Below are 26,333 nucleotides of genomic sequence, written 5' to 3' on the forward strand. Positions count from 1 at the left end.
CACACACACACACACACACACACACACACACACACACACACACACACCCCAAGCCTCTCCCTTTTCTGGATAATATAAATTGCCACTAAATTTCCTTTCCACTTACAACTTTAGCCTCCTCCCATTCCTTCATCCTTCCAGATAACTTAGAAAGATAGCTAATGGTAGTATTATACTCACTCACTACCTGAGGATATTTATCTGACTGCAAGTGTTTCTTCCTTGAAATGTACCCCCAAACCAGTAATCACTTCTTTTTTTGTTTTGTTTTGTTTTTTGTTTTTTGTTTTTTTTTTTTTTTTTTTGGGGGGGGGTCCAGTAGTGGGGCCTGAACTCTGGGCCTGGGCGCTGTCCCTCAGCTCTTCAGCTCAAGGCTAGCGCTCTACCACTTGAGCCACAGCGCCACTTCCAGCTTTTTTCTTTTTGCTTATGTGGTGCTGAGGAATCGAACCCAGGGCCTTGAGCATGCAAGGCAAGCGCTCTACCACTGAGCCACCTTCCCAGCCCCAGTAATCACTTCTAAAACGCATTCCTTTGCATTGGTTGGGACGGGCCCGGGGGTTCATCTTGTCCTAGCAAACAATAAACCGAAGGAACTCACACTCCAGATTGGTTCACTGTGGTCTTTAGCTGGAGAACAATGGCCGCTACAAATGGAAAAAAAAAAAGGGGGGGGTAATAAACAGAAGTGTTTGTGATCTCAGGCAGTGGAAAGGGCAGAATTGTGTTCTAGAGCCTTCCATCGCTGCCTGCTTCTGGTCTCTGGCTCAAGCCCTATAAACACACACAAAAATACAGCAGGAAGAAGAAAAAAGGTTTCTATCTCCTCTCTCGTACATAATCTCCGGTACAGTCCTAAATTGCTACAGAGCATTGCGCCAGCTTAGCAGCGTCCACTCTCCCATAACACTGCAGCAGGCGTCCAGAGGGGAAGATGAATAAAGAAAAAATAAACCTGCCACCTAGGGCAGGTTTTCCCGAAAGGTGCAGAAGGCAATTAAATGTGAGCCATTACTCAAACGGCAACCAAAGAGGCTCATGACCATTTTAGGGGCCTAAAAGCACCAGAAATCCCCACATCTGCTAACAACAGTCGCTAACTGGAATTAAGGGTCTCCATCACCAGATAGCCTTTGTCAAGGTGAAATATAGAGTCAATGGAGCCCATTGCTTTTGTGGAGAGCTGAGGTTTCAGGGGTGACAGGTTTACAGTCCGTAAGGCAGGAAGAGTCCAGTGCAGGCAGGGAAGAGAATTGAAAGATGGCTTCATGGGGGCGGGGGGTGCCAGACCAAAAAGTCTAGTGGGATTGCCAGGGGCGGGAGAATTTCCAGTGTCCAGGAAGTGAAGTCGTGGAGAAGCAGCTCAGTCACCACCAGGGCGGTCCTGCCAGGCTGTGGCGTGGGAGTGAAAGGCTTGCTCAGAGACCTGAAGCTCATCACCAGGTAAACGCTGCAGTAGAAGCCAGGCCACAGGTGATCCGCACCTGTAATCCTAGCTACTCAGGAGGCTGGGCTCTGAGGATCACGGTCCAATACCAATCTGTTTAGGAAAGTTCTCGAGACTCTTATCTCCAATAAACTACCAAAAAGCCAGAAAGAAAAAGAAAAGAAAAAGTAAGGGAAAGAAAAAGAGAAAAGCTAAGGGATAATGCTCAGGCCCTGAGTTCAAGTTCAAGTAGTACTGGTGCGCGTGTGTGGGCACACACGCGCACACACACACACACACACACACACACACAAAGTTGTCATCGAAATGCTAAAGTCAGAACAGAAACCTCTAATATGACTGAAGAATTCAGGCTTTAGAAAGAAAATATAATCGTATTGTTCATTAGTTCCTTCATTCCATCCGAATGGTTTCTGCTTTGACATCTATAAAGGTGAAAAGGATTGAAAATAATTTGTGTCATGAGGGATTTTAGAGGACTGTTAATATGTTTCATGATTTAGGCTTATACAATATCATTAATATTTCAGAGATAATTTGGTTTGACACGATATTTTTGAATAATTGCAAATGACAATTTGTAAAAATGTACATCACATTAAAAATTTAGGCGAATAATTCAAACATTTGCATAATTCAGTTCCTTCTCAATACCATTTAATTTCTTTTCAATTGTCAAAGTTCCAGAAATGTTGTCTTTCAGATTTTTAATGTGTTAGTAAATTGTATTTCCAATTGGCATGAAAACTTAAGCTGTCCATATATAGAGGAAAGATTTAGTATAGTATGATACCAATCAATCAGTAGGTCTATGGCATTTTATCCAAAAGATTGCAAGTCAGGACACAATAAAGACACCTGCCCATCCATGTTCATTGCGACACTAGTCACTATCGCCAAGCCAAACCATGAAAATAGCCCAGATGTGTTACGACTGATCAATGGATCAAAAGAATGTGTTACATATTTATACAAGGGAATTTTATTTATCCACCAGAGAGAGTAATACTATGTCATTCACTATGAACAGGAAATAACAACATTGGGTGAAATAAGCCAACCTCAAAGAGACAAAAGATACAAGTTTTCTCTCACACGTGGAAGTTAGAACTTAAATATAAACATATTTGAGAATGCGTTCAGGACCAGAAGCATATATATCCATATCTATATCTATATTTATCTATCTGCCTATATATAGAGAAAAACACACAGAGATATATCTATATAGAGATCTGTGTATAGTACATTGTATACAGTACACATATCTGTGTTTAGTAAATAATAAATATGTATAGGTATATTTATCTGTATATATATATGTGTGTGTGTGTGTGTGTGTGTGTGTGTGTGTGTGTGTGTGTATATATACATATAGTATATATCTAACCTGTAGTAGCCATAGGGGCAGGCTTCCATGGTATAGCCTCTCTGAATGATCAACATACAGTCCCACATGAATACCAGGAAGCTCAAATACATCTTGCTTAAAAGCAATAGGGCTTAGGGAGGAAGGGTGAACAAATGGAGAAAGGAAAGGTAGGCAAATAGAGCCATTAATACTCAATGTATATATCTGAAAACAAGGTGATGGGTAGGGCTGGATAGACGGGGATGGGGGGATAAAGGCAGGGTGACCCTGACCTCAGCGCACTGTGCACATGAATGGACATGTTAAACTGTAACACCTTGGGCAACTCATGGGAGAGAACAATTCAAAAGTCATTTTAATAGAACAGCTGGTTTAATGATCAAATGTAAGTGAAATTCAAATGGAAGAAATCTATCACTTAAGTAGGTTTTGTTTTTTTTTGCAAAAACAAAATGGACTTGCTTCACTGAAATTAGCACAAAAATATATTTTTGGAAAGAAAACAGTGAACATGAGGGCAGGGAGAGTCTGTAAGTAAAAGCTGGCTTCTGTTGTCTGAAGTATAACAAGATGGCTTGGCACTACTGTTCGGTCTAGGTTCTTTATTATTACCTCTAGAAATAATTACAGCCACATGCTATCAGAATGGTTTTAAACAGCCACTCCGAGATTTCCAAATTACTCAGAGCACTGTATGCAGAGTTACACCTAGTAAGTTACGAGCTCTATATTCTGGGGACATGGTTAAAAATAACCTTGCTGCTGGTGCCAGGCACTGGTGACTTATGCCTATAATCTTAGGTACTCAGGAGGCTGAGATCTGAGTACTGTGGTTTGAAGTCAGCCCAGGCAGGAAAGTCTATGAGACCCTTATCTCCAATGAACCACCAAAAAGTCAGATGTGGAGCTGTGATTCAAAGTGGTTTAGTGCAAGTTTTGGGCAAAAAAAAGCTCAGGCCCTGAGTTCAAGCCCCAGAATTGGTACAAAATGAAACAAAATAAAATAAAAACTAGGGCTGGGAAGGTGGCTCAGTGGTAGAGCGCTTCCCTTGCATGCATGAGGCCCTGGGTTTGATTCCTCAGCACCACATAGGCAGAAAAAAAAAGCTGGAAGTGGCGCTGTGGCTCAAGTGGTAGAGTGCTAGCCTTGAGCTGAAGAGATGAGGGACAGCGCCCAGGCCCAGAGTTCAGGCCCCACCACCAGCCCCCCCCAAAAAAAAAGAAAAAGAAAACCAAATACTAATAAAATAAAAACTAACTTCATGGGGTAGACTACAGTAGCTTTTTACGGAAGCAGTTTAAGATGTTGAAAATTAGCCTACAACTACTTCAGAGGAGGTCAAACATACAATATACTACATGTTAATGGCATGCTTGTCATCTTAGATCCTCTTTTTAGGAACTTATTAACGATTAAAGTGACACTAATTTATTTCCTTTCGTTAAGCCTGCAAACCTACCACGTGTGGATGATTACCTAAGGTAGATCTTTCTAACGTTATCATTAATACTGAACTTTCATCTCTCACACTAAATCTGCAATAATATGTGAACAACAACAGACAGATACATAGGCATTTGAGTTGGGCACTGGTGGCTCACACCTGTCATCCTACCTAGTCAGGAAGATGAGATCTAAGAACTGTAGTTCGAGGCCAGCCTGGGCAGGAAAGTCAGTCAGATTTTTATCAGAGCCAATTAACTACCAAAAAAAGTTAGAAGTGGAGCTGTGGCTCAAGTGATAAAGCACTAACCTTGAGCACAAAAGCTCTGAATAGTAATTGGCACCAAAAAAATTTTTTTTAAAAAATAGGCATTTGAATATCCATTTGTATACTTGTTTTTCTTACCCGTTTTCACTATCTGTTAACATTATTTTCCCTTATCTGGGTCATATTCTATAAATTTTGATCGTAGTTAATGTAGAGGAGTAATACAATGTCATTTTTAAATTGTTTTTAAAGATCATTTATCAAATTAATGTAGCAATTTACCCCAATGTGACTCATACTGGATGAGCTTGAATGCTATTCTATATTGCCTAAAACTGTGATAGAGCTCCCTTGCCTAGAACTCTGAAAATTTAATGAAGAGATAGAAATATCCTTCACTCAAAGTTCCGACCTAGATTGGACATTAATTTTGCAGACAGGCATACAGTTGCCTTAATTATATTACTTCTAATGGCTCCAAAGATACTGCTTTGCCCTAAAAGTAAGTGAAGAGACTGAGAATCCACCAGAATCTATCTTCTTCCCAAACCTACTTCTGGAGGAATTTGAGGTACTGACTAGCCTGGAGTGGAGAGAGAGGATGATGGGTAAAAATTGATGCTTTTCCATCTATACCATTTGGAGTAATAAGAACTGTGAAGGTTGCCGTCCTATTTAAAAGGAAATTGGAATCAACTTCCTCTAAGGAAGAATACTGATAATCTTATTAACTTCGGTCTACATTGATTAAACAAATATTAATATTTTTGAGGGAGGGCTATGCATATCACATTTACGGAGAGTGACATAGGAGATAATGAAATCTTTGGAATCCATATGTTTTGCCTAGGGGAGTACATTTATTACCTGCTGTGATGTCACTGGGTAATTTTCCTGGCTGGTGGAGATTCAACTTAAGTTTTCCATCACTGAGCAAGAGGAGGAGACTCCCGGAAACCACTTGAAGTTCACTGAACAGCAAAAGTCCTGCCGCATTCCAGGTGCGAAATTGAAAACTGGCGGAAACCCCTTCCTCTCTGGAAGAGGCTGGCAAGGTTAAGAAACTCCTGGAGCTCAGAAAAGTCACAGGCACAGACTGTGGTTGTGAACAAATGAATGACACATTTCCCTGAGGACAAAAAAACAAGAAAGAAAGTGGGGGGTGGGGAGGGAAACTGTCAGCCTGCTATTCATATTCCACTTGAAATTGAATTTAAAATATTGACTTTCTCCCAGATTTAAAACCACAAATATCACCATGAAGGTCTACTTCCATAAAGCTTCCATTTTTCAACTTTCTATTATTATTATTATTATCATCATCATCATCATCATCATCATCATCATCAACATCATCATCATCATCATCCTCATTCTCATTTGCTAGACTTGGTATTTGAACTCGGGGCCTTGCATTTGTTTGGCTTGCTCTCTGCTGGCACTCCAGTCACACCTCCAGCCTAGCTTTGGGCTGGTTATTCTGCAAATGGATTTTTCTGCCCAGGCTGCCTTCAAACCACCATCCTCCGATTCATAGCTTCCTACATGGCTAGGATTACAGGAGTGAGCCAGGAGCACACACAGCTCTCAACTCCCCAGCAAATGCAAGGCTCATTTAGAAGCAGCAACACTGGAAGCAACACATTGGATCTTGATCAAACTAAAATATTTGGCTATCTTATGATTCTGTTAAAAATGAGTTAACTTTGATTGTAAACAATTACGCTGTTCTAATGGTTGAAATAACAAAGTCCTAAGAGGAGACAAGGCTCACTTTTACAATAACCCATACCATAAAGACAATGGTGAGGTCATCAAACCCAGGAAACGCTCGGCCTGGTCTTAGCCAGTGCCTACTCCACTGCTAGCACGGAGAGCACAGCCTTCCTAAAGCGGAGGGGGTGGGCTTCTCTTGAGAAGTTTCTGGACACCTGGATGTTAGATGAATTTCACATCTATCTATTTATAATCCTGTTCCTTTTCCTTTCAATTTTTCCCTTTAATAAAAAAAACCTACTTTAAAAATCTTTCTGGCTGCGATGAGCATATAAACAATGTCAACTCACAGAGAATTCAGAATAAAATATTTTTTTCAATAATAAATATTCTTGTGATGTACTTTGGGATTTGCTGACACAACAGGAGCTTAAAGATGCATATTCTGAATTTTAAGCAACCAAAGAAATTAATTAAAATCAATGTATGGCTCTGCATTTTTTGTTATTATAGGGGAACTGCTGGGGAGTATGTTTCCCAGAATTGCCATCCATCCTTGTCTGCTTCTGAAGATAGGTTAGCTGGAAGGAGAGCCATTGTGCCATACACCATAGATAGATAGATAGATAGATAGATAGATAGATAGATAGATAGATAGATAGATAGATAGATAGATACATACATACATACATACATACATACATACATACATACATACATATATGAATGGATATATACATACATAAATATATGGATGGATGGATGGATATATACACATATATATATGGATGGATAGATACATACATACATACATGGATAGATACATACATACATGTATGGCTATATATAGATACGTGCATACATACATGGATAGATAGATGCACATACATACATATATGGATACAAACATACATATATGGATGGATGGATAGACAGGTATGTAGATAGAGAGAGAGATAGAAAGATATGTACATAATACATATAAGGATAGATGGATAGAGAGCTAGCTAGACAAACAGATAGATAGATGCATATATACATACATATATGGATGGATAGACAGACAGACAGACAGACAGACAGACAGACAGATAGATAGATGCATATATACATACATATATGGATGGATAGATACATAAATATATGGATGGATGATAGATATGTACATACATACATATATGGATGGATAGACAGACAGACAGACAGGCAGATAGATAGATAGATAGATAGATAGATAGATATAGATAGATAGATAGATAGATAGATAGATAGATAGATAGATAGATATGTACATACATATATGTACATACATACGTACATACATAGATATGTACATGGATAGATACAGAGATACATGGGTGGGTGGGTGGGTGGATGGATGGATGGATAGATGGATATATAGATACAAAGATGGATGGATGAATAGATACATAGATACATGGGTGGGTGGGTGGGTGGGTGGGTGGGTGGGTGGGTGGGTGGGTGGATGGATGGATGGATGGATGGAGAGAGAAAGAGATAGCTGTGTCCTTGTTCTTTCTCACTCTGTACCCATCCTTCCTCTCTTCCTCCAGAGAGCTGGCCTTGCTGAACCACAGTCATCCTAGATGCTGAGCTTGGGACTCTCCGTGGGGACATGGGCAACAACTCCTAGAGATTCTCTCTGCAGAAAGCTTTCTTCATACACTGCAAGCACTACAAAGCCCAATATGTAGACTCACAGCATGGCTTCAGACAAAGTTAGTGACTTCCTGGGTCTCCCACATTCCCATGACAGGCCCCCACTTCCCAGCTCCACGTCCTAACACAGATTCCTAGCATACAACACACCCGCTACCGTTGGGTGCTCTAACCCAATCAGGTCACATTTAATTCTGTCACTCATCCACAACCTAGAATAAATGTAGTCTGAACAATGTTGCCATTTGGACAGATTAGCAGATACAATATTGAAACAGCCTATTCATTTATTATTTTAATTATAATAATTATTACTATAGTAATTATTATTAAGGACTATAGCAAAATACAAGAGCTTCTAACATCTCTCTCTAATACATATGGATGTTGCTCAATTTCACAAACTCTTGTGTTTATCCAGTGAGTTGCTCAGGGAATATATTATTAAGGAAATTACTGAGCAAAAGAAATTAGTCTCTTAGGAATAATAACATCACAGGAAAAAGTAAGATATTCACTGTTTTTAAAAGTCACTTTGCTTCCTATGAAAATAATTATGGCTTGTGAATTCCTATTCCTTTAGCTAGAATTAATCTCCTATAGGCATATCGCCATCAGAGAAAAAAATAAGAAGAGCAATCCCCATGACAGCATACCAAAAAAGAACAATTTCATTTGGAAAATGTACATGGTTTTACTCCCTCCCTCCCATGAAGGCTCTTTACCATAATGATGATTTGGGGATCTTGTTGCTTGGCCAGATCGATGATATCCACGTCGTTATAATAGAGATTCTCTAAGCATCCATGAAAATTTTTATGCAAGAATGACACAGATTTTGCAGGTGCTGGAATCCCTCCGAAGCTGATCTTAGAAAGAAAAGTAGCATCAATAATATTGTTTAGTGATTTTTAGGATAATTATGATGAACAACTAGCCCTGTCATCAGCACACACAGAGCAAATTTCCATCAAGTCACTCTGGAAAAGAACAGAGACACGATTGTTTTTAATACCTAATGTTCACGCATGTAGCACTTATTGATACTAGAGTTTGACAATTCCTATAAGTTGTTCATCACGTCTGTTTTGATATAGTACTTTCCCAGGGGAGGGGGAAAATGCATCTGTCTATCCAGGGTACGCAAAAATCTGTTCAATAATATCATCATAATGATGATGATATTTCATTTTGAATATATTTTAGCATAATCAATAGTTGTCTTTGTATCAATTGTTAATGGATTAATTGAAAGTGTTCGTGGTTATAGTCTCCCTCATAAGTCTAAATATTGATCAGAAGCACCCTATAACACAAAGAAATCATAAAACATATCCTATATTTACTGGTAACAATGGGATCTCTTTCTGGGGAAAATTTCTTCCATGTGCAGCTCTAGGATTACATATCTCAGTTAAAAAATGATTATCGCATGCTATTGAATGATAAATTCACGCATTTGTCACAAGACCATCAATATGAATGCAATTATTGATCACCTTCTGATGAACGTGAGTTAGGCTAGCCAGCCCTATGAAGTGGGGGAGGGGGAAGAGTGGGGGGGGGTCCTCTAGCACAGAATCTCTGCTGGAAAGTTAAACTACACATCCATCATCAAAATCTCATCCTAAAGAAAATCTGTATTAATTGAAATGTAACCATCACACCTCATAATCAAGATCCAGGTAACTGAGGTCTCCCTGTGCATGAAAACGACTCTTGTGCTCATCCACTGTGAAGTTGACCTGTTTGCCCCGTCGCTGAATGAGCACACTATGCCAGTGCTGGTCATCGAGCAGGCTGCCCAGGGTGAGATTGGTTGGAGAGTGAGTAGAGGGAAGTTTAGCTTCATCTAGGAAAGGATGGGGAAAGACAGCATCGTTATTCCCAGGCGACACTGCCCTGCAGCATCTCGTAGTAATTGCAAAACGGGGAGCTTCGGTGTAACAGTCTCTAGACCTGGTTGTAATCCCTATCACTGTTAATTCCTTTTATTATCATTACCAATGGCGTGGCCATTGTCTATGTAAATTTCATCTTTGCTACAACCTCATTATTTTTACTACTGCAGTATTTTTCAATGACCCATGTCATTCTTTATGATGCTAGAAAATAGCCATGTCACTCTCTCCGAGAGAGAAGAGCCAAGGAGAGGCCTGTACCATTCCCAACATAGGAAACATTTTGACAAGAACGAGGAATACAGTCATACAGGCAAGCCCTGGGATCTGAAAATAAGACCGCGGTAGTGCCAAAGAGAATAAGCTCTGAATGCATATGGTTTTCTAAGGGCTGAGTTAATGGTTCGATTTTTGAGCAACCCACCAAGGAGTTTTACCTGCATTGATGAGTAAAAAAAGTCTTCCTCCTCTCAGCTCCAGTGTGATGGAATCTCCACCGGGCCCTGCTCTGTGGAGCAGGATCCCAGCACTCTGCATGGTTTTGAATTTCAAAGAAATCGTATCTTTCAGGGGACTCAGAGATTTTTGATTGAATCTGTAGCGCAGGGAACTTTTTCCATCAAGATCAACCACCTCTGATCCTAGAGGCAAAGAGAGTAAAGGTCATTCGAAGGACAAATATGCTTCCATTAAAGCATTTTGAGTCTGTGTCTATGTTTGTGTGTCTATCTGTGGACATGTGTGTCTGTGTATACGTGTATTATATGAGTATGAGTGTGGGGGCATGTATGTGTATATGTAGGTGGGTATGTGTGTATGCCTGTGTAGGAGTATGGGCACACAAATTTGTGTGTGCATGTGTATATACATGTCTGGCATGTGCATTGTGTACATGTATGCATGTAAATCGTGTAAGTAACGTGTGTACATGTACATGTATACATACACAAACACATGTTTGTGTCTGTATGTGTGTATGTATGTATATACGTGTATGTATATGTATGTATATGACCACCAAGTATATGATCCTATTGAAACCCCAAGTTGATTCCAGCTTCGTTTTTTTTTTTATTTTATTTTACTTTATTTGTGAACATACTGTACAGAGGGGTTACAATTACATGGGCAGGATAATGCGTACATTTCTTACCAAGCATTGCAGCCTCCTCCTTTGTTTACCCTTCACATTCCTTCCCAGCCTCTCTCCTCCCCCCCCCAATCCCTATCCTTCTCCTCTCCCCCCACCCCCGCACCCACGTTGTAAAGCTCGTTTTCGACATGAGAACTTGTACTTCTCATTGTTGCAACAGGTCCACCTGTATCCTTAAATGACTTGTTTTTCCCCATCTCCTCCACAAGTTATACTGACATCAAATATAGTGAAAGCAGGGGTTATACTGTGGGGGAGGGACATACAAAGCAACAAAGAAATAATCTTATAAATGCATTAGAAACACATGCATGAAAGAAAAAAACCATTAAAATATATATCTAAGGTTTCATTTTCCTAACATCACATTATCTGACCTTTTCCGCTTGACTCATACATATACTAGATATTGCAAATAAGGGAAACCATGGGGCTTATGTTTCTTTGGGCCTGGCTTACTTTACTTAATATAATTTTTTCCAAGTTTTTCCATTTCCTAACAAATGGGGCAATGTCATTCTTTCTGATGGAGGCATAGAATTCCATTGTGTATATATACCACATTTTCAATTTTATTTATTAATTTCATTATAGAATTCATGACCTAAAATATTTTTAGATATACACCTCACTTTTCTTTTTATACTGTTAAAGGCTATATTTCTTATTCCATCACAAAAGGAAGTCAGAAAAAATGGTCATAGTCAATATACGACAAATTACATTTTAACAATCAATATTTGAGCAACATTCATGAAAGTAATTAAAGGGGCTCTTTTTGCTTCAGAAAAAGCAATGGAGGTATCTGAAAATTCTTTCATCCATGTACTAGATCACTCTCTCTCTCTCTCTCTCTCTCTCTCTCTCTCACACACACACACACACACACACACACACACACACACACACACACACACACACACACTTTCAACTGGTAAAACTCCATTTCCAGTACCCATAAAGCCACCCTGTATTCTGCCTTATTATGTAATTCTCATGATTAAGGAACCATAGTCAAGGGCAATGCCATTTCTTGCCTTCTCAAGGGCATCATTGGAAAGACATTTAGCTTAATGATATTGTAAGGTTTATTCTGCTGCGTTTTATGTCATAACTGGGACACTGACATGTTTTCTCAGCTTTCTGACAGCGCCTTCCCTACTCCTTGTCAAGATCGCACCAGTTCATCTGAAAGAAGATGTCATGTTACCCTCGTGCCATAATAGCACGTTTGTCAAAATCAATTGCACCCTGAATCACACACACACACACACACACACACACACACACACACACACACACACACACACACACACACACACACACTCCAAAAAGAAAAAGAAAAAAATGCTCAGAATACTCAGGAACCCAAGTAGCATTTTCTACATTTTACAGATCAAACAATTTTTTCCTTTAAGATAATTACTCTTGAGTATATATTTATGTAATAAGAGCAGAGGTTAAAGAATCCCAATAAAATGTGAATCAGTGTTTCCGCTGGTAAGCTAATTTCTTCCAGTCCACCCACTAACATGACAGCGCTCAGCTCAACACACACGACCACGACTGCTTGTAGCGCAACTTCTCCATCAAGTCTCAGAAGTACCATCATCCCAATTATTTTCACTATTTTATATTGCCATCTTTTGACAAGTTAGGGGTTTCATTCTTTTCTCATGTGGCTTCCTGACATGCTGATGAAGAATTCATTCGCCAAGCACACATGAATAAACAGTGCACTTTTTCAGAAAGAATCGTGTTAACTAAACAATTATACCTTGTTATATAGCTGAATAAATGCACATAGGGGAAAACAACAGAACTTCGTGTTGAGTACAAATGACACGTTCTGCAATTATTATATTACAACAAATTAAGAACAAATTCAATAAAATAGACTTTAAATGCTGACACATTTGGAGCAATGCAGTTATCTCTGAGTTAACGGATTGCTTAAAGGCAACTATCGCTGTAATGATTTCATTTTAAATGAAGACTATTTTGGGAATTAGCTACCAAGAGACTTCTTTTTCTACCATAAAAGGTCCAGTCTATGTTACTTCAGCCTACTATTTTTCCCTTTTCACTGTTTTTTTAATTATTATTATATTACAATAGTCATATTTGTCTTCTGTAGTACCTAAAGCTTTTGTGGCTAGACTATTTCCCTCAGCAAAAGAAAACATAACTGCAAATATTTCGGACAATGGACACTTACACTAATGATGTGGTGTTTCATTTCTTGTAAGGCTTACACGCTTTCTACTTAACAGGTGTGGAATTGTCTATGCAACCATGGATGAAGTCATGGGAGTAGAGGTTTTAATCCCATCATATTTGAGACGATGCTAGGATGAAAGCATGTATAGGAAGAGCAGGGCCTAGGCCCTCTGGGAGCTTCTATATAGGAAAGATAAACATTTCCCAAATGAACAAATCAGTTCATTAAACCATTACACATTGTAACAAGTGCTTGGATCAAGTGGACCAAGGTTATGGGTTAAGGTCATTGAGAAAGGTCTCTTTCAGGTCTAGAAACCTGAGGCTGCTCAGCAATCAATAGTAATCTATAGTTGTCACGCTCTAAAATGTTTCCCCATAAACTAGATCACTCCTGGAACATTTAACTTCCAAAGGCTTAGGTTTTCTCCCAACATAGTTAAGATCACTATGAGGAAAGAAACTCTGAGACTACTTAGAAACCCCAGTGACAGGAAAGGATTTAAAGCCCAGCTATAGGAGAGAGAAAGAGGCATCCTTTCACCAACTATGTCTAAAGGAAGAAGGTACAGGTGGAGTGAATTCAGCAACATACAGGAAGGAACTGAGTCACAGATTTCACATGAGTATTAACAGCCTTCTTTGTGGGGCGGGAAGGAGCCAAGCATCATTCAAAACATGGGTACATCATCCGTACAGCAATAGTCAACATACATACATGTAATGTAGAAAAATGTTCTAATGATGTTTAAGAAATGAGCATGAATCTTCACATTGTTTCTTTAGACAGAACACTCACAAATTCAAGCTGTTACTCATGACTGTTTTCCTAGCTACTCAGGAGGCTGAGAACTGAGAAGCTTAGTTCGAAGCCATCCTGGGAAGAAAAGACTAAGAGACTCTTATCTCCAATGAGCCAGCAAAAAGTCAGACATAGAGATGTGGCTCATGTGGTAGAGCTCTAGCCTTGAGCGAGAAAGCCAAATGAGATCATGAGGCTGTGAGTTCTAGATCCACAGCTGGCCCTCCCATAAAAGAATATTCACTTACAAGAACTCACTTTTTACTATGCTTATGAAAAGTAATCTGCACACATGCGTGCGCGCGCCCACGCGCGCACACACACACACACACACACACACACACACACACACATACACACACCCATCTCAGGGCCTTGCACTTATGCTGCAGGAATTCTACCACTTATGTCTGCCTCCATTCTTTTTTTTTTAGGTTATTTTTCAGATAGTCTTGCACTTTAAACCAAGCCACTTCTGACCACAATTTTCCCAAACTCTACCGACTGAGTAGCTGAGAATACAGAGGTGAACCCCTATACTCAGTTTCAAAATATGATCTTAAACCATCAACAACAAATATTGAATTGTGGGATATAAAATAAATGATGTAAAACTGGAACTACTTAAAATTTTAAAATGAAAAACAATCTTTCAACCTTTATAGAGAACATTTGAATGCTATATATCAACAGTACTTAACTCTTCTAAGAAGCGATTAGAAAGACAAACATATCCACACAGTCTGTATTGAAAGTGATTGTACCACACTGTAAAAAAGAACTGAAAAAACTGGACATAAATCAAAGTAACAAACTCACATATCACTACTGCATGAAAGCACTTTCTAACAGACCAAAATGGAAGTGGCTCAATTCTAGATGAGTTAATATGTGTCCGATTTTACTATTTATTATTATTGCCAAATACTCTTTATGTAGTAATACTATTTCAGCATTTTTCTTGGACACCTAAATAGGACTGCAAACATACTCACTCCCTTCAACTTTCTTTGAATAAACTTTACCATACTTCTAGTTCTTTCATTAATGGCTCAAACACGTATCTTTGAGGTGTATTTATTCCATATTTAAATGAGTCATGTTTGCATTCAGATACCATATCATTGACCAGAAAGCAATATTTCAAGCTTTTGCCATTATTGATAATGTTCTGAGAATATTCATTATCTACTGTACAAATATTTTTTGCCTTTTCGGACTCTTGAGAGAACATTACCAATGTAAAGAAAGACATTCACACAAAAGCAAAATTTCTGGGTGATTCACCACAAATTTTCCTTGTTGTTTTCTGGCTTGGCTTTTGTTTTCTTTGTTGTTATTTTGAGACAGGGTTTTGCTAGCTACTTCATGCTGAGTCCTCCTACTTCAGCCTCCTAAATTTTGGGATTATAAGCATGTATACACCATCATACCCAGCTCATGATATTTCCTTAAATTGAAACGAAACTATAAAAGATCTAGAGGGAGTATACAGAATCAAAAAAATCAACTCAACTCCATATGTATTTGTTTAGAAATGCTAAACATCCAAAATGATATTAATAATGTTCTTTCATAATATTCATATTATTCATATTAATAATTGTCCTATACATTCTTACCTCTTTTCAAACATTTGGTGTTTGGTGCCTGAACAGTTTGACAAAAGATAACAAGGAATATGGCAGACATTTCCTAGGATCCAACTTTACTCTCTGTATTTAGCTGATATATATGTGTGTGTGTGTGTGTGTGTGTGTGTGTGTGTGTGTGTGTGTGTGTGTGTGTGTGTGTGTGTGTGTGTGTGTGTGTGTGTGTATGTATGTATTATGTATGTATGTATGTATAAAGTAAAAATGTTAGAAGGAAAATTAGAAATATTAGAAAAGTGATTAAGTGAAATGCAGCTGTATGTCAGTGGCTCTTGCCTATAATCACAGCTACTTAGGAAGTGAAATGGATAAGATCAGATTAGAGACCACCCAGGGCTGAAAAATTCTCAGGCAGAAAAGTTCACAAGACCACCTACCCAATCAGGGGCTGAGCCCAGAGCACATGCTTGGTATTCTAACTAAAATAGAAAGCCGAAATAGGCTAGGTGGATCATGGCTCAGACACTTGCCTGAACAGGAAGTGAGAACCTATTCAAAAGTAACCACGCCAAAAACAGAGAAAGACTGGAGGCATTGCTCTTTACAAGAGCAACTGCTTAGAGAGCAGTATGGAAGAGGTGGGGGGGAAGGAAGGAAGGAAGGAGAAAGAGAGAGGGAGGGAGGGAGGGAAGGAGGGAGAGAGAGAGAGAAAGGAAGAATGAAAGAAATGAAAGAGAAAGAAAGGAGGGAGGGAGAAAGAAAGACAGAAGGAAAGAAAGAAAGAAAGAAAGAAGAAAGAAAGAAAGAAAGAAAGAAAGAAAGAAAGAAAGAAAGAAAGAAAGAAAGAAAGAAAGAAAGAAAGAAAGAAAGAAAGAAAGAAAGAAAGAAAGAAAGAAAGAAAGAAAGAAAGAAAGAAAGAAAGAAAGAAAGAAAGAAAGAAAGAAAGAAAGAAAGAAAGAAAGAAAGATGGAGGGAGGGAGGGGGAAGAAAAGGAAAGAGGGAGGGAGAGAGGGAAGGAAGAAAGGAAGGAAGAAAGGAAGGAAGAAAGAAAGGAAGGAAGGAAGGAAGGAAGGAAGGAAGGAAGGAAGGAAGGAAGGAAGGAAGGAAGGTGAGAAATGTGTGACAGTGACAAAATGTTTAACAGTAAAAACGTTCCATCCAAAGCTTTAAGAGGAGATTGGTTACTTGACCTAAAGGAAGAATGTTTTTCAAATTGTAAATTTGATCATTACTGTGCTGATTATATATTTAACTGTTTGGGCTACTATAAATACCAATAATCTGGCTTTGTCGTGCCCTGACTTGTCATGGAGAAGACCCTGCAAATTGCCCTGACCTGTCTATTCCCTTGGAGCCACTGGTAACAGTGCAGACTACAATTCCACCATAGCAACCAGCCCAAAGTCTATGTGGGTAGGGATCCTGGCTAGACCCTGGGCAAGGGCGGGCTGTCCTGTGGTCTGAGTCACAAGTAACCACAAACATTGTCACTAAGCACACGACAACATTTTTAGCTTCTAATTCTGTGAATGCCAAGTCCTCAACTCAAGGTGTTGGCAGGGATTGTTTTTATAATATATATACTAGAAATATATATTTTATATTAGAGACTACCCATGTTCCTTGGTTCATGGCCTCTTTCTCCATGTATAACACCAGTTTGAGAGCATCGTCAACTCCCTCCTCCCCTTTTCTTCTTTCCTCCCCCCCATCATCTACTGTCCTCTTATTGTGATTACATTGCAATTACTTTGGCTCCATCTGAATAAACCCAACCATCTCCTATGGTAAGAACTTAGCCACAGCCACAACAGCACCCATGTGGTCTAAGGTAACGTGCCCGCCATCTTTGCAGGCTTCAAGGCTGCTTGCCTTGGGTGGGACATTATTCTCTCCATCTCAGGGGAGTTCCTTCACCACTTGGCCTCGCTTCCCCATCCGCAATATGAGAATCTCAACGGTGCACTCTTCAAATCCTGCAAGAACATTATCTCTGCATCATTTTTTAGAAGCTGGCACGTGATCATCAATAAAAGTTCACAACTACAAAGACCAGTGCGATTACTGATTAATTAGTAGAACATCTGAGCAGGAAAGGGGGTATGGAAGACTAAGCATGATCAAATAAACACCTCTGATGCACTTTCCAAAACGTGATGCATTTCTGAAGAAATGATTATCAATGGCATTATAGCCAGGTTAAGTGGCAAGAGTGATTTCCCACCCCCTCCCCCCACCCCTTAGGTTCTGTTCTTCCTGTGTCAGCTGCTGCCTGAGATGAGTCAGTATAGCAGCTGTGACTGGCCTGAGAACCTCCATAAATGCCACCCACCTCCAGTCAGCTCATTAGAGCAAGAATCAAAGAAAGCAGAGACTCCCCAAGACCAGGCCCCTACCCCAGATTCACTCCTCTTGTGGCTCTCTAGACAGAGTCGATTTCCTTTACATGATGTGGAACTATAATTACTGCTGGAATTGAAAACTTTCCAATAGAACATATCCAAACTTCTTTCAGGGAGTTGTGTCAGAAGAAATGTTTTTTGAAACAGGTGCTCTTCCCTCCTTCCTGCTACACATATTTATGGAGAGAGAGCTTTCTGGAAACACAGCGGAAGGCCGAACAATGCATACACACACAGAGCACACGTTTTCTTTTCAAAGAGCTCCAGGTCTATGGGGGAAGACTGGCATCCCTGCCAGGTGATTATTCATGTCTTTGTTCAGAGTTTTGCTTCTGGATCAGGGCAAGATCCCCGATGGTTTGGAAGACGTAGAAGGGAATTGATCTGCTTCCACCTCTGAGAAGGACATCAACTCAATCGCAGAAACGTTTTATGTCCTTCAGCGGCACGCTGCTTCTCTACCTCTGCATATTTCCAATGCAAACACACTGATCGTTGTCATCTATTCTACTCATCTGGTATTTCCACCCTCTGTTTCTTCATCTTAGTCCTGCTTCAGACACATGAGGGCTCTTGAATTTTAAGGAGCTGTCACTTGCCAAAAAGCAATTTCCTTCCCACCTCCCAAATGGATTACTAAGAAAAATCATCAAGAGTATGATTTCTCAAATAGCTTGATAGGCCAGCCATAGCACAATCAATGGGGAAGAAGCTCTCTCCCAGGGCTCTGGGAAACAGTCACTCCCTTGGCTTTGCCAAAGACCAGCCAAATTAGGGCCTTGGGGATTCTAACCTGGGACCCAAGAAGACAGGTTGCTGCATGGTTCTGTGGCAGGTGACAGTGTGAAAGCTATTTGACGGAGCAGCTACAGTTATAGAAATACAGCTAGTTACAGAAAGCTATTCTCTGAAAGTAAATAACCCCATTGCCTACTGAATTGTGCCAGGGAGAATGAATATGCTTTATTGATTCATACTGTCGTCGTTGCTTGCAGAAAGTTGTGGAAGTGAGCAAAAAAAATCTCCCTCTGAAAGATATTTCAGAGATGAATTGACTCTGCCAGTTAAACTGTGAATTAAGGCATTATTAATGAGTTCAGATAACAAAAACACTTAAAAGAGAAAAAATTGGAAGCAAAATGCATGAAAAGGAAACCAGAATTCAAGCATAGAATTTTTCTTTTTATTTTAAAGGTCATCAAAGAGTTCTACTTGAAAAATAGAATACTCATTCATTGGGGACCACACCCCAAATACAAATAGGACAAGACTTATACCTTTAAAAAAATCAAAGAACAAAATAATAATTTAGATTCTTTCATCAGTTGGAGGAAGGAGCCATAAGCCAAAATTCTTCTTGGCTGAATCTGTAGTCCGCCTTAAACACAGATCATACTGTTTTCTTATTTGAAAATTATGACTCATGAATTACTAAACAAACAGAGGTCCAATTTGGACTTCTAAGAGACATAAATCAGACCAAGTCACTATTAAACTATTATAGAGTGAAGTATTCAAGCACCAGCATGATGTATAGGCACTCGAGTACAGCATTACTCAACCGGGTTTTTAAGCCATGCAGGGGAAAGATCAGGCACTCCAGAACTCTACAGGAAATAGGTTGTACTATTTTTTTTGCATGGTAGCATAAAAGAACACAGAATGATTTAAGAGACTCTTAAGTTTCAAACAACTAAAATTAAGAGCCTAAGAAGGAAGAAGGAGCAGAAGCAAGGCCTGCACAGAACCACAGAGAAATGTGACTTCACTATTCAGGTTTTAAATAGAGGGAGTTAGGGTCAGCAACCGAATGCTAGGGTGTGGATCTGTACAAACATGATTGTCACCAACTAAATGCATTCTCTGTATAGGTGGCATTAGCAACATTGACTACTACCAAGTGGCCCAGGAGAATGTAAGCTCCACCTCCATCTTTAATGTTTATTTGCAATAACCAAAGAATGACTCCCAGGACACTTGAAATGATGACAATTCTTGGCTTCTTTATTCAAAACACTTAGAAGATAACCTTAGTCTCTCATGGTTTAGGAAGATGCTGGGGGAACCAAGTGGAAATGTCAGAAGGCCCCAGTATTTGCTATTTTCTATGACTTTTGGTATCTTTCTTTTTTTCTTTTTTTTTTTGGTCGGTCGTGGGGCTTGAACTCTGGGCCTGGGCGCTGTCCCTTAGCTCTTCAGCTCAAGGCGAGCGCTCTACCACTTGAGCTACAGCGCCACTTGGTATCTTTCTTTTAGCCCTTAACAACATCTCATCTTAGAGATAATCTCTCGTTTCATCAATTGCTCCCAGGTGAGTGTTGTACATCAGTGATTGGTATAGACATATTTTTTCAGCTTATATCATGGCCAACCAAAGTATTTTTTTTGTCAGTCATGGGGCTTGAACCCTGGGCCTGAGTGCTGTCCTTCAGCCCTTCAGCTGAAGGCTAGTGCTCTACCACTTGAGTCACAGTGCCACTTCTGGTTTTCTGGTGGTTTATTGGAGATAAGAATCTCACGGAGTTTTCTGTCCAGGTGGCTTTGAACTGCCATCCCTAGATCTCAGCCTCCTGAGTAACTAGGATTACAGGCGTGAGCCACCGGTGCCGGCAACCAAAGTATTTTTAATTCACCTGCCAAGTGCTACTATAGGAGCCAGGTTAGACCTGAGACTCCGTCCCGCCCCGGGGGGCTTCCAAAGTAAGGAAAAGAGTCCAGGTGTTAAACTAAGCCAGCACACCATTTGCTTTATAGACTTCCATTTCTTTCTCTTTGCATTTACACTCTAAACATTTTTTTAAAAAAGGGGGGGGAACAAATGTTGCCTTTATAAAAAGAAAAGAGTATCAGGGTTTGAAGCCAGCTCGGGCAGAAAAGTCCCCATAAAACTCCAATTAACCTCTCAAAAACCAGAACTGGTGCTGTGGCTCAAGTGGTAGAGTGCTAGCTTTGTGTACAAAGAGGCTCTGGGACAGTGCCCAGGCCCTCAGTTCAAGTCCCATAACCGACAAAGACAGAGAGAGAGAGAGAGAGAGAGAGAGAGAGAGAGAGAGAGAGAGAGAGAGAGAGAGAGAGAGAGAGAGAGAGATCAGGTAAGCTATCCCTGTTGTCCAGATGTATCTTCAGAGTGTAAATGATGGGTGAAAGAAAGGAGGAGAGCTTCTGGAAAGATTTGAACACATATTTAAATTAGGTTGGCAATCAGAGACATAAGTGAATACATAGTAACCCAGGTGGGGCAGGAAAGAGAGGTATGGGTATGAGAAGGGCTGAGAGGATGAGGAAGATGGGAAAAGCTGGAGGGTTGGATGGCGATGAAGAAGTAAATGGAGCTGCTTGACAGGGAGTGGGCTGACAAGCAGAAGTCTTTGGCCATAGGAAAGTTTGGTTCTAGGTTTTGTTGTCTGTAGCCCTAGGACATAATGATCAATGTTCAAAAATGGTCTAAAGCAATGCCCTTACGCCCTTAATGTATTTAACAAATCTCTCTACAACTAAAGGTATTTCTTCCCAGCACTAAGCATGTGCTAAAATTTGTCAGAACTTCAGTTTCCTAGCTCCTAACTTCTTCTGGAATTTTGAATAACTCATGTTGGTTATATGAAGATCAAGAGTCAACAGAAATGAAAAATGATAGAAAGGGTGATATTGATGGAAATGTAGTGTACTCATAACCTGCCTTGTAGCATTAAAACCCCTTTGTACAGTTACTTTTTAAAAATAATAGAAAGTAATTAAATCAAAGAATTGGCAGAAGAGTTGAGAAGGTTGCCAGGCAGGGGTTAGGACGCTTTCTTCTCTTTGTTCTTTACAATGCTCTCTTCTCAATGTCAAGCTACTATGTGAACTTTGAGTCTTACTTTTCTCAGTAGCCTAGAAAAAAAAATCTATTACTTTCTGTTTGGGCCTTAGAGAAAAATAAAACTGTTGAATGTGCATCTCCCTGGGTAAAGTATTAAATGTTTTCACATCTCCATCTTTTTGTTCTAATTGTTGAACTTCAGAGCTCTGAATTCATTTTATAAACATATTTATTTAGCGTATAAACATACTTATTTAGTACCCTTGTTTATTGGCAATAGGGGTAACCAAATGCAAGCTCCTTTGCCCTGACAAACTTAAAAAGCAAATCATCTCCTTTGTAAACATTTACAGTCATCTTGCCACTTGCTTTTTTCTTACTTTTTATTATCTTTAAATAATTGTACAAAGGTGTTTCAATTCCTTTTTTTTTTTTTGGCAGTAGTAGGCTTTGAACTCAGGACCTCAAGCTTATTAAGCTGATCCTCTAGTACCTGAGCCACACCTCCGGTCCCATTTACTATTATTTTGAGTCACTCATGTACTTAGAGTTGCCAGGATTCTAAATACTCTCATCTGAAAAAAAAAAATTTAAAGACCAACTTTCTCTTCTTTTCTCCCTTGGTACAGATTACACAGGAAAAGTCGAGGATCCCTATTTTGTCATTTCATTAGTATTCAAAATAAGGAGTTAGGTCTTTGGTGATGAACAGAGCTATTCAAAAATTACTATGACAAACTCAGTCAGTTAAATATATTTCGTATCTTTTGAAACTCTGAAGTTACTGTTCTTACTGATGCTATGACAGTCCGTGAGAGGTGTTTTAAGTGGCCCTAAAAACTTTGACAAGATCCTGATGGCTTCTGTCATTTTCTTATTTTCTGTATCATTATAATAACTAGCTCCATTATAATAGTAATAGAATTCCTGTTATCATCAAATTAAAATATTAAGACTATAAACTTTGCAAAGAATGAGAGGATTTAATACTCTGGATTTTAGCCTGAGCAAAAGCTATTTTCTTTTTTAAATGGTGACATAAAATAAGATTCCTCCACTAATAAATAATCTGAGGGCAGGATCTACGTCTAACACTCTTTGGTCAGGGTTTAGCAATTAACACATAAGAGGTGCTCAATAAATAGACACTGGATACAGTTGTGGCTATTCTTTTTAGTAAAGATAACAAATTTATTGCTGTTCTTTCTTCTTTTATTTTTTTTTTCCTTTTGTCCTAGCCAGTCACAAAATATGAAAGATCAGTATCCTGAACAGACAGAAGATAATTATCTACATCTCTTTCAGTTGATTCTTTTTTTCACCTTGGTGAACATCTGTGACTTGCCATGCTTTCTTATAGTGCCTGTGTATGTGTGTTCTAAACAGACATCTGCTGCCGTGAGGGGTTGGGCCTTCAGTCATAGGGTCATGGGGTTCAAGGCTTTTTTTCTACGTTGAGGCTACTGGGAAGTGTTAGAAACTTGAAGAGGTGGAGCCTAGGGGATGTCTTTTGGTCATTGGAGTCATGACCTTGAAAGGTGCTATGGTGCCCAGTCCCGTCCTTTCCTCCTTTATTCACATCCCAGCCATGGGGTGAACAGTCTCCCATGGTCATGTGCTGTCCTGCCACAGGCTCCCAAATGACAGACCAGTGCGCCGTGGACTGAAACCTCCAAAACTGCAGTTAAAATGAAGGTCATTATTGTGGATGCTGTTGTTTATAATGTGATTATCTTGGTATGTGATACCGAAATGGAAAGTGAATGCTGATAGGGTATAACCTCCACTTCTAATAGTTTTTCTTGCACTATCAAATGTATGGTCTTTTTTTTTTCTCTGCCAGTCCCGGCCCTTGAACTCAGAGCCTGGGCACCATCCCTGAGCCTCTTTGTACCACAGCACCACTTCAAGCTTTTTCTGAATAGTTCACTGAAAATAAGGGTCCTGTAGACGTTACTTCCCAGGCTGGCTTTGGCAAACTTCAGATTTCAGCCTCCTGAGTAGCTAAGATTACAGGTGTGAGCCACCAGCACCCCGTTCTAGGCTCATACTTTTGAAATGGGCTCATGCTTCCTTTATTAGAACCCATCATTTCCTTTTACACAGTCTTCATTTAAGCAATGAAATGCATTAGTTGAGGGTGCATTTGTTCTCATCCAACCTTTGAACTCTGTTCTCCCTCTTTAGAGGTGGAGTGTACCCCTGGGTGGATTGGAGAAAACCTCCCTGAGCCTCTCCTACCCTTGCTCCATTCATAAATTCACCCCTCCAGACGATGAATGACAGGGTAAGGACCTCCGGCTGCAGGCAGGCATGAAGGGGAGCAGGAAGGCTGGACACATCCCCCGATCTGAAAGTGGGGTACCAGGGAAGTTGTCAAGAATTGATTTCTATGTTAAGAAAAGAGGAATAAATGAACTTTCTAGATGGAAGAAAGGAAGGCCTAGCATAGACTTCTTGCCCTGAGCATCCTGCGAAAACTACTGCAAAGGAACTGAAATTCATTCCATACTGCTGGACAGTGCTCCTCACTCTGTGTTTGGGAAACAAACATGGCCGGTGGAAGGGACTAGAGAAAAGGAATTGCAAATGTACACTGAGGACATTTACCGCCACAATTCACCCCCGCTTGCTAAGGGCCTGCAGGCAACGGCTTCTCCCCAGCTCTTCGCCCTCCACTGCCTTTGTTTACCATAATTTTCTTGGGAGCATTATCTAGTCGAGAAGCACTTCCTCCTCACCAAAGATTTTTCTGTTCATCCTTGCTCTCTTCCATGGGCTATATCCTTCCTTCCTCCTCTCCAGATCGATCACCAGACTCACAGCTGCTATGGCCAAGATATCTAAAATGTATACTTTCTGTTTGATGCCATAAAATTGCGCTTCTGCTTCCCTCATTGCTAGGAAACAAGCTCGAGATGACTTGTATAAGAGGAGGACATGCTTTTTGCGATGGATTTTCCACTGGTTTAGTGTCCTTTTACAACTAGGTATGGCTCCATCTTGGTGAGGAAGGAAATTAGGTGTGGCCTCTTTTGCCTGCGATTACCGCGGGACAGCGTGCCTTTAGGAACCACACATATTAGGCACAAGGGGGCTGTCTACAAAAATATGTTCAACGTCTAAAAATAAAACAGGATAAAGGACTTGCTTTAATTGTGGTAGAGAGGCATAACCATTTTCCAAACATGACACTTTGTACTTACGCTCTTCGCAGTAAGACAGGTGGAACAGTCTGATTTATTAATGTGATATTTATGTAACTTTGTATTCTCAATGTTGGAGCCAGAAGCTTGGAATTCTAACCTTTCAGATTTCAAAGGCACTTGAACTCCATGAGTCAAGAATGGAATTGATTCCGCCTTTGTTGCCCTTCCAGAACCTATTTATACAACCTTCCAGACAGTAACTCACAGTCCCCGCACACAGCGACCACACTGGTTTTCTAGGGTTAGACTCAGCCATGTCTTGAACACATAAGAACCAGAGACTCTGATGGGTCTTTGGTACCTCTAAATTTAGCCCTCCCACCTGCACCTCTTGCATTAGAATTCTCTGCACCATTTCTGCTATCTGGATTATTTTCCAAAGCTGACCACTATAAATTTTCTTATATCAATCTCCATTTGTCACTTACGTTGCCTCTTCTGCAATTATGATAGGACAGTTTGCATTCCGTGAGTATAAATGTTTTCAACATTTCCTCATATCCTTATGAGGAATATATATTACTAGCCAGGAGTAAAGGTGCATGCCTATAATCCCAGTTACTCAGGAGGCAAGGGCAGGAAGATTTGAGTTTGAGGACAACCCTAAGCCAAATTAACAAGAGCTGATCTCAAAAACAAAAGGTGGACACAAGGGCTAGGGTTAGAGATCAAACGGTAGATGCACTTGCATAGCAGGCCTGAGGCCCTATATAATTTTCTCCCTATGCCCAAAGCATAGAATTCTCTTTCAGCAAATGTTGGTATTTGGCCCAATGGTGTGTACATCTATGATTCATACACTCACCAAAAGCAATGGCATTGGAAGTGATGCTATAACTAATTTTAAATTTGAGATCTCACACAAGTTGTAAGATCCTGGACAAAGTTCCTCATTTCTCGAAGGTTCCCTTTCTTCCACAGAAGGAGATGTGAAATGCTCTGTGATGTATAATTCCCAAGGGAATGGCACAGCCAGCCAAGAATCACATTAAGTTGGCACAGGCGGGAGATACAGGCAGTGGAGGCTGGCAGGTTACAGAAAATCCTTCGGCCTTGCTTACGCTCAGGGGAGGCTTCCTTCACTAAGCATGGATAGGAGGCCCAGGGCTGCTAACCGAGAGAGAGAGAGAGAGAGAGAGAGAGAGAGAGAGAGAGAGAGAGAGAGAGAGAGAGAGAGAGAGAGAGAGAGAGAGAGAGAGAGAGAGAGAGCGCTTCCCTATCTTCAGCAGCATTTTTCCTGCTTATAGTTATCTCCTGTGTCTGGAGGGGGAAAAAAATCAACCTAATCTTGCTTTCTCTGTTCTCAAAATCTTTGCATCTGCACT

At 40.0% G+C, this 26,333-nt stretch overlaps 1 protein-coding gene across 1 annotated transcript in view; it reads right to left on the reverse strand.

Moving 5' to 3' along the window:
• Window positions 1-26,333, reverse strand: part of LOC138825097 (contactin-associated protein-like 4) — a 230,957-nt gene that overhangs the window by 89,057 nt on the left and 115,567 nt on the right. The window contains exons 5-8 of the mRNA XM_070019483.1: window positions 10,266-10,469; window positions 9,595-9,779; window positions 8,653-8,796; window positions 5,399-5,660 (exon numbers count right to left, since the gene is read on the reverse strand). Of these exons, the coding sequence (XP_069875584.1) occupies window positions 5,399-5,660; window positions 8,653-8,796; window positions 9,595-9,779; window positions 10,266-10,469 (795 nt within the window). The remainder of the gene's footprint in view (window positions 1-5,398; window positions 5,661-8,652; window positions 8,797-9,594; window positions 9,780-10,265; window positions 10,470-26,333) is intronic.

This window comes from Dipodomys merriami, unplaced genomic scaffold (genome assembly GCF_024711535.1).
Source record: "Dipodomys merriami isolate MVZ:Mamm:240054 unplaced genomic scaffold, mDipMer1.0.p SCAF_134, whole genome shotgun sequence".
Classification (NCBI taxonomy): Eukaryota; Metazoa; Chordata; class Mammalia; order Rodentia; family Heteromyidae; genus Dipodomys; species Dipodomys merriami.